The sequence below is a fragment of the Rhinatrema bivittatum genome, chromosome 18, assembly GCF_901001135.1.
Source record: "Rhinatrema bivittatum chromosome 18, aRhiBiv1.1, whole genome shotgun sequence".
NCBI lineage: Eukaryota > Metazoa > Chordata > Amphibia > Gymnophiona > Rhinatrematidae > Rhinatrema > Rhinatrema bivittatum.
In genome coordinates, this window is record NC_042632.1 from 34,077,819 (window position 1) to 34,090,831 (window position 13,013).

At 46.5% G+C, this 13,013-nt stretch overlaps 1 protein-coding gene across 2 annotated transcripts in view; it reads right to left on the bottom strand.

Moving 5' to 3' along the window:
- The window catches only part of MGAT4B (alpha-1,3-mannosyl-glycoprotein 4-beta-N-acetylglucosaminyltransferase B), a 212,596-nt gene that overhangs the window by 51,909 nt on the left and 147,674 nt on the right, over window positions 1-13,013 (bottom strand). For both annotated transcript variants that reach the window (XM_029583233.1, XM_029583234.1), the window contains exons 2-4: window positions 9,947-10,126; window positions 4,846-4,986; window positions 3,482-3,615 (exon numbers count right to left, since the gene is read on the bottom strand). In XM_029583233.1, coding sequence (XP_029439093.1) covers window positions 3,482-3,615; window positions 4,846-4,986; window positions 9,947-10,126 — 455 coding nt within the window. The remainder of the gene's footprint in view (window positions 1-3,481; window positions 3,616-4,845; window positions 4,987-9,946; window positions 10,127-13,013) is intronic.

Sequence of the window (13,013 nt, forward strand, 5' to 3'; positions counted from 1 at the left end):
TAAAACTTGTGCGCCCAACACACACATTATCACACCCTCAGGAATTAACACCTGCCCAGAGCAGTATCGCAGTGACGGCGGTCAGGTTAGGAAAAGGGACGCTCGTAAAATTGAGCCTCCATTTTCCTATCCGGCTGATGGCCGACCTCTCCCGGGCGCTCGCTGCAGAGGAGGCGCTAGGGGGCGCGCACAATCTCCCCTGGCTCCCGCTTTTTACCGCGACACCCAAATTCGATATAAAAATCGGGTGCCCCGGAGAGGTCGATCGGCGCGCACTGGGAGAGGGAAGGGCTATCAAAGCCGGGCGCACTCTCTCAGCCGTGAGAACCGGTAAAACTGGGAACGGCGCCGGTGCGCGCCCCTTTTAAAACCCCCCCCCCATTTACGTGGGATTTCCACGCGCAGGCGGGCCCGCGTTTAAAATCTGGCGCGCGTGCACGCGGGCCAGGCTATTTCATGACACGCGCGCACGTGTCACAAAATAACCGTGTTCCCGGGCGCAGGCCAACGTCTGCGCGTCGGTTTGAAAGTCACCATCTTATTATGCAACCGCCGGAAACCTTCAGTTTATAACATAAAGATGAAACGGGTTAGAAAACTACGAAACCCAGCTGGAGTAAAGGTAGCCGTGCAGAGGGGTGGGTGAGCCAGAACACTTGATAGGCAGGATGAGTCGGTGCCATGCCTTGTATTCTTAGAAAGAAAGCACAAGCCAAGGCAAAATCAATCATCAGGCATTCCTGACCCAAATTACACAAGTCACTTCCAACTTCTTGCATCTCTGGCTGGATTTATTCTCCGCTGCCGTTCTCTCTTTGCCTTCCTCTCACTTCTCCGGCTTTATTTTTGTCTCTCTGTCCGTATCTCAATCTGCTGCCCGTCTCTACTTTCCCCGTTTCTTCCATCCTTCACGCCCCATTTATTCCCTCTCTCTCTCCCTCTCTCTCTCTCTCTTTCCCTTCCATTCTCCTCTCCCCCCTCACCAGGAGGAAACTATTAGGCAAACTAATCAGAAGCGTGCCGGGCGCAGCACAGCACAGTAAAATCAGCACGCACATCTGAAAGCGAGCTCACCGCAAGCCAAAGCAAATACAGCCCGGGGAGAGTGCGAGTTTCTGAACTTTGCGGGGAGGTGTGAAATCCTCGTGCCCGTTTCGCCGCGGACTTTAAGCCATTTCTCGAAAGGGAACATACGCTCAACATTTCCCCTTGAAAACCGCTCGGGGAATCATAAAAAAAAAAAATTCACCCGCAGATCCTTTCCTGCTGAAAAATCAACATGCAAAGTTATGAAAATGCTAAATTATGCATATTGTAGTCTCCCCAGACCTAACCCCCACCTCCTTTTCCTGTAGATAACGTCACCATGTGGTTGATCCCCACGTGTGTATTCTTACGGACGTATAGGATGGGCGATTTTGGGGAAACCTATTTACTTGGATAAATGGCTTTTGAAAATCGTCCTCTACGAGTGGTGAGGAAAAAAAAAAAGTCAATTGTGGAATCTTCAGTAAGAGAGAAACTTGTGTGTGTGGGGGGGGGGGGGGGTTCAATCCCGTGACTTAGGCCACAGAGCGAGATGCCGCAGCAGGGGAGGATCTAGGGATGAGACACACCCTTCTGTTGGCTTAGGCCATGCCTGGATGCTGCACAAACTTGCACTTAAGACGAGAAGAGAAGGCAACTGCCGCAATAGCCCCTACCAGCCCCTTGGGCAGGTTCAGGTTGCACAACTAGAAGCAAGCATGCAGTCTGGGCATCAGCAGAGAGAAAAAATTACAGATGGAAACTACAAAAACAAATGAAAATATAAAAGAAGCCTCTTAGATGCTCATTCAGAACCCTGAGATCAATCCCCAGTCTCTCTACCGGTTCCCCTGATGTGTGTATGGTTTAGGTAGCCTTCCAGTCATGAGTCCCTTTGGGAGACAATCAGTATACTTTTGTCCTTAAGAATGAGCTATTATGGCAAAACTGTTTTAGAAAAGAGGCAAATGGCCTATAAAAAAGTAAATTAAAAAAAACTCTTGCCCCACCTCTTCAAGGCCCAGGCCCGAGTCACTGCATGACCCATCAAGGAGAGTGGGGATAACCCCATGGAGCCAATGCCTGAGGTCCTATCATCAGCTCTAAAGCTTTTTCCAGTCTCCAACAACTGCTGGATTTAGTGTCTTTCCAGGAAAGCGGGAATACAGCGATTCCATAAACCAAGATAAACATATTTCCAAAGGAGGACTTTTTTTTTTTTTTTTTTAACCAGATGGACTCCAGAATCCATTGACTGCCGCAAAGCTGAGGACATGGCTTTGCGATACTGTGGGCAGTCACTGTTGAGTCCAGGAAGGCCGCCTTAACATACTGCGAGTTTAACAGCCTTTATTTTTCACTATGCATGGACCCCGAGCCCAGAACTAAACTCACGTTGAGAACAGGGATTTGGTTTTCTTCTCTCTTCTTCCCATGAAAAACCGGGAAGCAGCCTGGTCTGGGAGCTGGGGGCCTCTACCCAGCCAGAACCTTCTCCTTCGGCACTGCAGACAAGCAGAGCCAGCTCTGTGCCCCCCTGCGGCGGTGACAGTCGAGACCAAAAAGGCGGGGGGGGGGGGGGAAGCGGGCGCACGCCACTCATTTCTGTTGGCTACCGCGGACCGACGGTCAAGTCGATCGAGGAAGGAAATAAGTGACCCCCATGGGTTGCTGGAGGGAATGCTGCATGGGGGTCCTTTGCCCGTCTGGCTTCTGACGTACCAGAGGGTGGGGGAGAGGAGGCAGGCCCCGGGGAAGGGAGGACCACCCAAGCTGGCACTAAGGGAACACTGAAGGGAGGCAAAGGGATACTTTGTTGCACTGGGAGATTCGTGTCCTCGTTCTAATAAAGGGCTGCCGAGTACAGGTTTCTTTGGGTAGGAGTGGGAGGGGAAGCTTGCAACAGGCAGACCCCCCAAAGAAAGAGGTTTGTCTTTTTGGGTTTGTTTGGGGTTTTTTTATACGTTGAAAGGAAAGATAATCGGGCTCATAGCACAGAGGTAGCTTTGCACCTGAAGTTAAAGGTGCCTCAATCTTTCCTGTGGCATTCGTTCTGACAAGTGCTAATTAGCGAGAAAGAGAGAGAGAGAGAAAATTAGACGGAACATGTGCCAGGCTGGGAACTGCAAGGCACTAATGTTTCTGCCTGGAAACTGAACCCCACCCCCCACAGCAGTGTGCAACCGAGCATTACCTCACATTGGAAAACACAGGCCTGCCGGCACTCTTTGGCAGGAAGTGCCCAGTGATCCTTGTCAGACAACAGCCCAAGGTTGCACTTATCGTTGTTTGTCAGTGCTAGATTTGGCACACTGCCCTGGACAAGGGGTACTGCCTTTCTGCTACCACCAGGGTCTGCACCAAGTAGGATAGGAGAGAGGGGGGGGGGGTGTCAAGGAATAGGAGGTAGATGAGATTTGCATTAAAATAAAAAAAAATAAAGTCAGTGCAGTACCTCAGCGATGAGCACCACGATCACACAGTCCTCCTTCTCTTGCTGGTTCAGCTCGGAGATCAGGGAGTTCAACGTGTCTATAAGGTAGGAATGCACCTCCCGCTTCACACTGGGGATCCCCATAACTACCGACACTAGGCGAGAAGAGATCAACCAACGGAGAGGAGTCAGAACAAACATCCCCAAGCAATCTGGCAAATGCCGTAACAAAACCCAGAAAGTCTCTTTCCTACACGGCATCGGTGTGACCCTGCCTGCTTTACGTAAATACTTCTCAGTATGGATGATTATTCTAAGAGTTCAGCTTTACGGGTGGACCTTTGTCTGGAAGGTGACAGAGGGGGTTGAGTGTCTGTAGTCGTCCTGGAAGAAAGCTCGATGAACATGGATGAGAAATTTGCATATCTTGCAGACCCACTGCATGTAAGTCTTATCTTATGCATATTCATTATGGCTATCCTGAAAACCCAAACAATTAGATGGGTCTGCGGGACAGGCTTGGGAAACTCTGGTTTAACAATATTAAAGAGGTACCACTCCATCAGAGGCTCATCCCTGGGCTAGGAGGCTGAGGGATTAAAAATAGGAAATACCCAGATGGCCACAAATGAAGGTTTATGGAGGTCAATACTCAAAAATAAGCATTTAAGTTAACCAGATAAGACTTTTCCAGGGGATATTCTGCTATGGCAGCTCTAACTTATCCCGATTAACTTAACCAGTTAAGGCCAAATATTGTCACTTATCCAGTTAAATTAACCGGATAAGTAACTCTGCCTACTCAATATCCAGTTATCTACTTACTGGCAGCCGCTGAACATATCCAGATATTCAGTGGCTGCCACTCAGCCGGATAAGTCCTACTTATCAGACTAAGCAGTGTTTCAATAGTGACCTCATGGCGCCTTAGCCTCGAGCACATTATAAATTGCATTGACTGGGTGATGGTGGTGAGGCTAGATTGTTAGGGGGAGGTTGATAAAAACTTTTTGTCCTCGTGTGATGAAGTTTGATAGCATTTTGGTTGATTTGCTGTGATTGCAATCAACATTTAATCTTAAAACCGGCACAGAATGAGGCTGAGGTAAGCTCGAGCTGGGAGGGAACGCCAAGGAGGAAGACAGATTGCTTCCAAATCATGATGGGACAAAAAAAAAACAAAAAAAAAACCCTCAACCTCTTAGCACCTGACATCTCAGGACCAGCAGTAAAGGATAAAAGGTTGAAATCACAGAAGGAAGTGTGAAAACACAGGCTTTGACTGTTGGCCTTCCAGGGGTCTGCGTTGTGTTCTGAATGCTACGCACACGTCACGTTACAAGTGGGAGACCAAAGGAATTTCCCCCTTCCCTGGCGAGGTTTACCTCCGGTGCGTCCCTGGCCCATGTGCACGGCAGGCTGCAGGCTGTTCTCCTTGGACAGTAAGTGTGGCAGATGGTGGAAGATGCTGGGTAAGTGCAGTACATTCTTGTTGGTGATATTCCACAGTTTTAACTTGGTTTCATCTTAAAAAGAGAGCGAGGAAAACCAGTAAAAAGAACAGTATATCCCAAGTCATCCGCGGTCAACATTTACTGCAGACGTTTGGATATGTTCATTTAATAATAGAGCTTCTCGGCATACGGTAGAATACGGGAGCAGATTAAGCCGTTTGCTCGTCGGCCATGTTTGCACAGCTCACTAAACAGGCTTAAGCGTTTGCACGTTCCTGCCATTAGGAACGAAAGTGCCATGCTGGATCACACCAAAGGTGTAGGGAGCCCAGCATCCTGTCTCAGAGAGTGGCAAATCCAGATCTCTAGGAAGCACCTGAATAAACCCATTTCTTATTGGCCACTACCAAGGATAAGTTATGGTTTTACCCCCATCTACCAGGCTAATAATTGTTTATGGACTTCCAATAACTTGCATAAACCCTTTTTAAACTCTGCTATGCAAGATGCCTTGACCACATCCCTCTGGCAACAAATTCCACAGCTTAATTGTACATTGAGTGAAAAAATACTCTCTCCTATTTGTTTTCAATCTGCTACTTGCTGGTTTCAAGGAGTCTCCCTAAGACTTTGTACTATCTGAAAGAGTAAATAACCCTTCCGTAACGATCTATTACACCCCAACTCAATATTTTATAAACCTCTATCATGTGCTTTCTCAGCTGTCTTCTCCAAGCTGAAGAGCCCTAATCTGTTTAGCCTTTTCTCATAAGGAATCTGCACCATCCCTATCATTTTTGTCATTCTTCTCTGTACCTTTTCTAGTTCTACCACATTTTTATAAAAATGTGGTAGAACTAGAAAAGGTACAGAGGTGATCAGAACCAAACGCAATACTCAACGTTGCACCACAAACACAGGCATTTTGAAGATGAGTTGGTGGAGAAAAATCAAGCAGTTATGTTTCTCCTTCACTCTCACCAGCATTGAAACATTCCACATACATCACCTTTTTTTCATTTGTGGAGAAAAAACAGCAGAAAATGTTTCCCCTCTTCCCAATTTAGTTGGCTCTGTGGTATTAGCCTAGAAAGGTGAGTGGGCATGGAAATCATACAGGGAGCAAATCAACTGAACAGCATGCCACCATTACCAGCACTGCTTGTGTGGCAAGGTCAATATTTATTATTTATTGCATTTGTATTCCACTGCATCCATACGATGTGATCTGTGCGGATCACAGATTAACATCCATACATAAAACATAGACCTATTATAACAAAGCTCACGTAGCTTTCAATCTCTTTCTAAAAATGATATTTTCTTCTTCATCCCTAAGCTGTTACTCGAGTGCCTTCCATGAATGGGGGATGAGCGACACTGCAGAAGTGATAGAAGGTAAAGTTCCTCATTTTTGCGGATGAGGCTAAGATCGGGAATGGACACGCCTGAAGGAGCAGAGAGAATGAAAAGTGATTTAAGAAAGCTTGAAGAGTTGTTGAAGACTTGGCAGCTGGGATTCAATGTCAAGAAGTGCAGAGCGGAAATCCAAAGGAACTGTATGTGATGGGGGGTGAACGACTGATGTGCACGGTCCGGGAGAGGGACCTTGGTGTGATAGTGTCTGGCGATCTGGAAGACAGCGAAGCAATGTGATAAGGCGATAGCAAAAGCCAGAAGAATGCCGGATTGCATAGAGAGGGGAATAATCAGTAAGAAAAAGGAGATGATAATGTCCTTGTGCTGGTCCTTGGTGAGGTCTCACTCGGAGTACTGCGCTCAGTTCTGGAGACCGTCCCTCAAAAGAAATAGACACAGGATGGAGGCGGTCCAGAGAAGGGCGACTAAAACGGTGTGGGATCTGTATCAGAAGACTTATGGGGAGAGGCTGAAGGATCTAAATATACCCCGAAGGAGAGGAGGTGCAGGGGCGAGATGATACAGACTTTCAGATACCCGAAAGGCATTAATGATGCACAAACGTCAAACCTTTTCTGTTGGAAAAGAGAATTAAGGGTCACAAAATCTAACTCTAGGGAGAGAACACTCAGACAAGAACAGGATGACTTTAATTCCATGCCAGAAGAGGTGGTGAACATAATATAAGGCTGGCCATACTGGGTCAGATCAAGGGACCATTAAGCCCAGTATCCTGTTTCCAACAGTGGCCAATCCAGGTCACGAGTACCTGGCAGGATCCCAGGGGGATAGATTCCAAGCTCCTTATACCAAGAATAAGCAGTGGATTTCTGCAACTCTGCCTTACTAATGTTAATGCACTTTTCCACCGAGAACTTGTCCAAACCTTTTTTAAATGCAGCTACACTAATAGCTTTCGCCACATCCTCTGGCAATTAATTCCAGAACTTAATTATGCATTGAGTTAATAAATATTTTCTCTTATTAGTTTTAAATGTATTACCTAGCAACTTCATTGTGTGTCCCCAGTCTTTGTACTTTTCGAACGAGTAAACTGATTAACATTTACTTGTTCCATTCCACTCATTATTTTATAAACCTCTATCATATCTCCCCTCTGCCGTATCTTCTCCAAACTGAAGAATACTAACCTCTTTAGCCTTTCTTCATAGGGGAACTGTTCCATCCCCTTTATAATTTTGTTTGTCTCTCTGTACCTTTTCTAATTCTGCTATATCTTTTTTGAGATGTGGTGACCAGAACTGCACACAATATTCACGATGAGGTCAATTATGAAGCGATAGAGGCATTATGATATTCTCTGTTTTATTCTCCATTTCTTTCCTAATAATCCCTAGCATTCTTTTCCCCCTCTGGTTGGTCCTTGTACCAACTGCTCCATGAATCAGTCATTGATTTTATCTAGGAACTTTACTTCTCTTAGCGTGTCCTGCTGTGACATTCACCCAGTCAATCCTGGGATAATTGAAATCACCCATTATATTACTCTGCTGCTGATTTTATCTTTTTCCCTAATTTCTTTTAGCATTTCATTGTCTGTTAGTTCATTTTGGCCAGGTGGATGGTAATACACCCCCCACTACTATTTTATTCCCTTTTTCACCTGGAATTTCTATCCATAAAGATTCAACATTGCATTTTGTTTCCTGCATAACTTTTATCCTGTTTGACTCAATGCTCTCTTTAACGTAGAATGCCACCTCTCCACCAATTTGATCCATCCTAACATTTTGATATAATTTGTACCCTGGTATCACAGTGTCCCATTGGTTATTCTCCTTCCAACAAGTCTCTGCGATGCCAATTATATCTTTACATCCAGTGCTATGCACTCTAACGCTCCCATCTTATTTTTTAGACTTTTAGCATTTGTAGATAGACATTTTTTGTTTGTATTAACAACCTGCTCATCAATTGACAAGGGTAATTTATAATATTTCTGCATTTTACTTAATGACACCTGGTCTACTTTGCCATTTATTGTAACCTCTCTACCGGGATACCCTATTTTCCCTGTTCTCTTAGTATCTTTCAAAGACACATCGTTCCGAACCACGCGCTTCTGAGCGACTGTCTGCTTTCCCCTATCATCTAGTTTAAAAGAATTCAAAAGGGTATGTGACAGATACCGCAGATCCCTAAATGCTAAATGTTGGAAATGAAAAAAGGGGTACATAGGGGTAACCTGCACGGAGCGCCAGTTACTACCCTTGACAGAAACAGGGGGTAATCTGCACGAAGTGGCATTTACTACCATAAGAAATTTGCTGGCAGACTGGATAGACCATTTGAATCCTGGATCCTACAACAGAGAAGGCTATATTTCTAGTCTCTGGTGTTTTCAAGTTTTTAAAACTAGGGATACTTAAATTTCTATCAGCTGAGTGTCTGAGCACCAGAATATTTTTCAACTGACTCTGCCAATGGATGCTCTTCCATACTTTTAAAAGAAAAGTAATAGCCTTAAAATGAATTCTCTCCATTACAGGCAACCAATGCAGTGCTTCTAATACAGGGAAATATGTTCATGATATTTTACCCGCCCTGCATCATTCTGAACGAGCTGCAAAACACAAAGGAAAACCTTAGGCAAACCTATATACATTACGTTGCAATAATAATTTTATCAAAACGAGAACTTTGAGGACTGTATGAAAATCAGATTTTGAGATGAACGGTTTTAACTGCAGAATAATCTTTAATTTAAAAAGGGGTGGCCTTAGCCACCAACTTCACACTTTAGTGGGGATCTTGCTCTGGGATTGTCCTTCAGCTGCAGCGTTACCTGGGCACAAGGGCACCACAACAGAGAACAAGCGACACGTCGGGATGTAAGGATTGCACCAATGCGCCTTAGAATCTGATGTATGTTAAAACAAAAAAAACCCCACCATAACTTATCACTTAAGCCAAGATTCAGCCCAGAGAGACAATTTTCTTGGAGACCAGAAGAAGATATCCCGTAGCAAGCTCGTGTGGGTTGGTGTGGTAAGATACCAACGCTCTAGCTTTACTACAGCCGAAAATCTAATATTAGAGTATATTGAGAATGTATTACTGTACCGGCATAAACTGTAAGGTGTGGGTATGTATATAAGACTACAGCATAATCACCCGGCCAGCACATTGTATAGGCAAGCAGAAGGACAAACTCAGACATTCCCTCTACCCAGCCACACGCCAAAAATAAGAAAACGTGCAACCGCAGAATTTATTTTGTGAAGGATTAGGAAAAAAAGCAGTGTGGAAACAGGGGAAAAAGGAAAGTGGAATGGATTACTGGGAAACCGTGCTCGCCACAGAAAGTTCCTTTTGCCGGCACGTGAGATTGCTCAATTTTTGCAAAGTAACAGAGCAAATGACGGCAGGAAAAAAAAACCCCAATGGCCCATCCAGTTTGGCCAGTAACATTTTTTAGGTTAGTAACCGCCGCTCCACCGCCCCTCCCCACCTCAGGGTAACAACTGCCGCTCCTGATAGTTACGGCTCATATCAGAACCACACCGAGGGAGGGAGGGAGGGAGAGCGCAGAGTGACGGCCGAGCTTCACCGGGTGCCCTCCCGCTCCCCCCTGCCGAAAGCCCAAGCTCACCAGATAAACTACTCCAGGTCCGGTTGATGTCACGCAGGGCCTGCTTCTCGGAGATTGCTCGCTTTATCTCGTCCAGGACCAGGTTCAGCTCCTTGGAGCGCTTCAGGTTCTCCTGCTCGGCGGCGTGCAAACGGTCCCTGAGCGCCAGGAACTCCCGCTGGTAAACGTCCACCACATCGCCTGCAAAGCGGAAAGAGGGGCAAGGGAGAATTTCAGGGAAGTTGCGAGACGGCGGCGATGACAAAGCTCACAAAGCAAAAATGAAAAAAAAATACAGACAACAATCGATGGGGCAAAATACACAGAAATAAACAGTTTGGCATTCTGCCTGCAAGTTTGGTAGAAGGTGCTGATGCTTCAGCCTCCGTCCAGGACTAACCAACAACGTAACAGAAAACTTGTGTGGATTTTTGGGGCTTTCAGCTTCAATTGTATGTACCTGGGAATATTTCCCCTCCCAATTTAAGTCCAATTATTGCAGCAGTGGTCTCGGGCCAGATTCCCTTCCTACTGAGAGTGGGACCTTCCGCGCGGCAGCCCACAGCACTCCCCCAGCGAGCCACCGGGTGGGCTGCCTCTTAAGCTCAAAGATTTCCCTGTAACAGGCAAGCCTGCAGTTCTGCAGATAAAGCTGGGACTGACAGGTGCAGCTTGTGCTCCTCGTAACAGACTGCCGCAGTTCACATTTGCAGTGCCTGCTGATGTCGCCGCGCTGGCTGAACTGGAAATCAGAAGTGCTCCACTCTGGGCCACTGCTCAAGATATTGCCAGTGGCGCAAGCTTTGCCACCCCCACCGCTGTGCCCTAGCCCTGCTTCTGAAGGAGGCCACTGCTAATGAGGAGCGAGCAGCTATTCTGTATGCTCACTAAACCTCAGTCCTCTCTGCTGAAACGGCGATTAATGGCAAGGATATTTTTTTGGCGTCGCACACACCGACCCACTACGGGAATCCTTACATACAGGGCCATCAAAGCAGGCATGAAACCGGTAACAGCTTTCAGTCATTATTATCCTCTGCCAAGGTGCCAGAGGACTGATAAAGTTAACAACTTGCTCAGATCCACCCTATCTTGAAACCATTACTTTACTTGTCACTGCGGTCGGTTCTGTAACGATACCCGAAGCGCCAAGGACAACAGCGAGGGCTTTAATGGAAAAGGCCAAGCGGCTGTACCTCTCCCCGCTCCTCAGACAGCTGCAGACAGCTAAGGCACAGAGTCTCTTCCTCCTCCCCTGCCAACAGTTCATGCACTTCAGCCCTCTCTGCAAATCCCGACGCTGGCATTAAATTAAACAGGCGAGGCGTGGTGTCAATTTTAAAAAGCCGAGGTGTCATTTAATTTTCTCTTCCGAGGCGCAGCACGCGTCTCCCCTTATGTTGGAAGGGAAATGTCATTGGTTATGGGTCCTGGTAAACCTGACTCCTCGAGCGTAAACTCGCACTTTTCATTAAGCTGAAGTGCTTGCTAATGCACACTTTTATTGACAACGCTGCGGCTCCAGCTACAGCCGGGGGGATAAAAAATGACTGCCGTGGACAGTGAATGGCTCTGCCCTACAGAGGCCCACGGTGGACTTTCCAGAAAGCTGTCCAAATGCTCAGTAGCAAACTGTTTACTAAGGCACCTCCTGCTGGGACAAGATCAGCATCAAAGCAGCTACCGCCAGAGACTGGAAAATGAATTGCACTCATGAAAACACCGTAGCACGCGGACTAGCAGAACTTCAGCACACAATGCTGACAGGAAAGAAAATCTTATTTAAAAAACTTTAAAAAAAAATACAACTCGAGAACACACCAACAGGTTTCACCTCACCCTGAAGAAATCATTTGCAAAACATGACCTGCATTTATACTTGGGCAGCATAGATCCTTCCTTTTACTGGACTTGCAGGTTCGTGTTTTATACACGGCTCATGTGCCCTCCAGCCTGAGGTCTCCCGGCAAATTTTTCCCCTGCTGGGAGTCTGCAGTGTTCATCAGCGCTCAGGAACCTACTTTACCACCACGACACAACGTGACGGCATAGCACAGCGCTGGAGAGCTCCGGTCCTCGAGTGCCACACACGGGCCAGCTTTTCAGGAGATCCACAATGAATATGCATGAGAGAAATTTGCATACAAAGGAGGCAGTGCATTCAAACCTCCCTCGTGCATATTCATTGTGGCTCTCCTGAAAACCAGGCCCGTTTGCGGCTCTCGAGGACCGGAGCTCGCCACCATCACTAGTGTATCAAGAGCCTATGGCCCCGTCCACATGTAATTAACGAGGGTACCTTTGAAGCAGCCCCCATTAAGCTGAAACATGCAGCCCACATGTTCAAAGTAGATTTATCTGCATAAGTCCACTCTGAAAATTCATGGCTTTGCCACGTCTGTGCATGGATGTGTACACAGACAGTTACACCGGCTCACGAGAAGGTGCAACTTTGCGCATGTAGATTTATGCGCACGCTTTCAAACATTATAAGCACGTACACAAATCTTTTCCCTTTGTCAATCACAGGTAAAGTTATGTGTGAAATCTAGATTCACGCGTTCTTTTCCCCGCAGAACGGAGTGGATTTTCAGAGCGCGATTTGCGCGCAGGAAAAAAAAAAAAGAGTTCTACGCGGGTGAAGCGCGATGAAAAACCAGCTAAATTCCTCACCAAAAAATCAGCAGGTCCCCTGGCGAAGCGTCCACAGCACTCTCTGGCAAAGCCAGCAAGGCCTGCGGAGGGGATGCTGGCCCTCACTCTGCTGCGTGCTGAAGAATGGATAGCACGGTCCTCTTCCTGCCCATCAACTCCTGCTCCCTCGAGAGCTCAGCTCCTGGGAGTAGGTTGGGTTTCCCCAGAGGTGGCATTGGAAAACCACAGCCAAGCGCAAACTTAAAACGAGAGCTGAAAAGTCTTTCACTTGCTGTTATTTAGACAGAATAAATTTTTTTTTTCTTTTTAATGAAATCTGGGATGCAGCACTTTCTACGTTTCCCTTTGGTGGTTTTTTTTTTCTCTCTCTCTTCTAAAAAATCTCTTCTCCCATTCTCTTTACCTTCCTTAACATGACCTTATCCAACAAAGC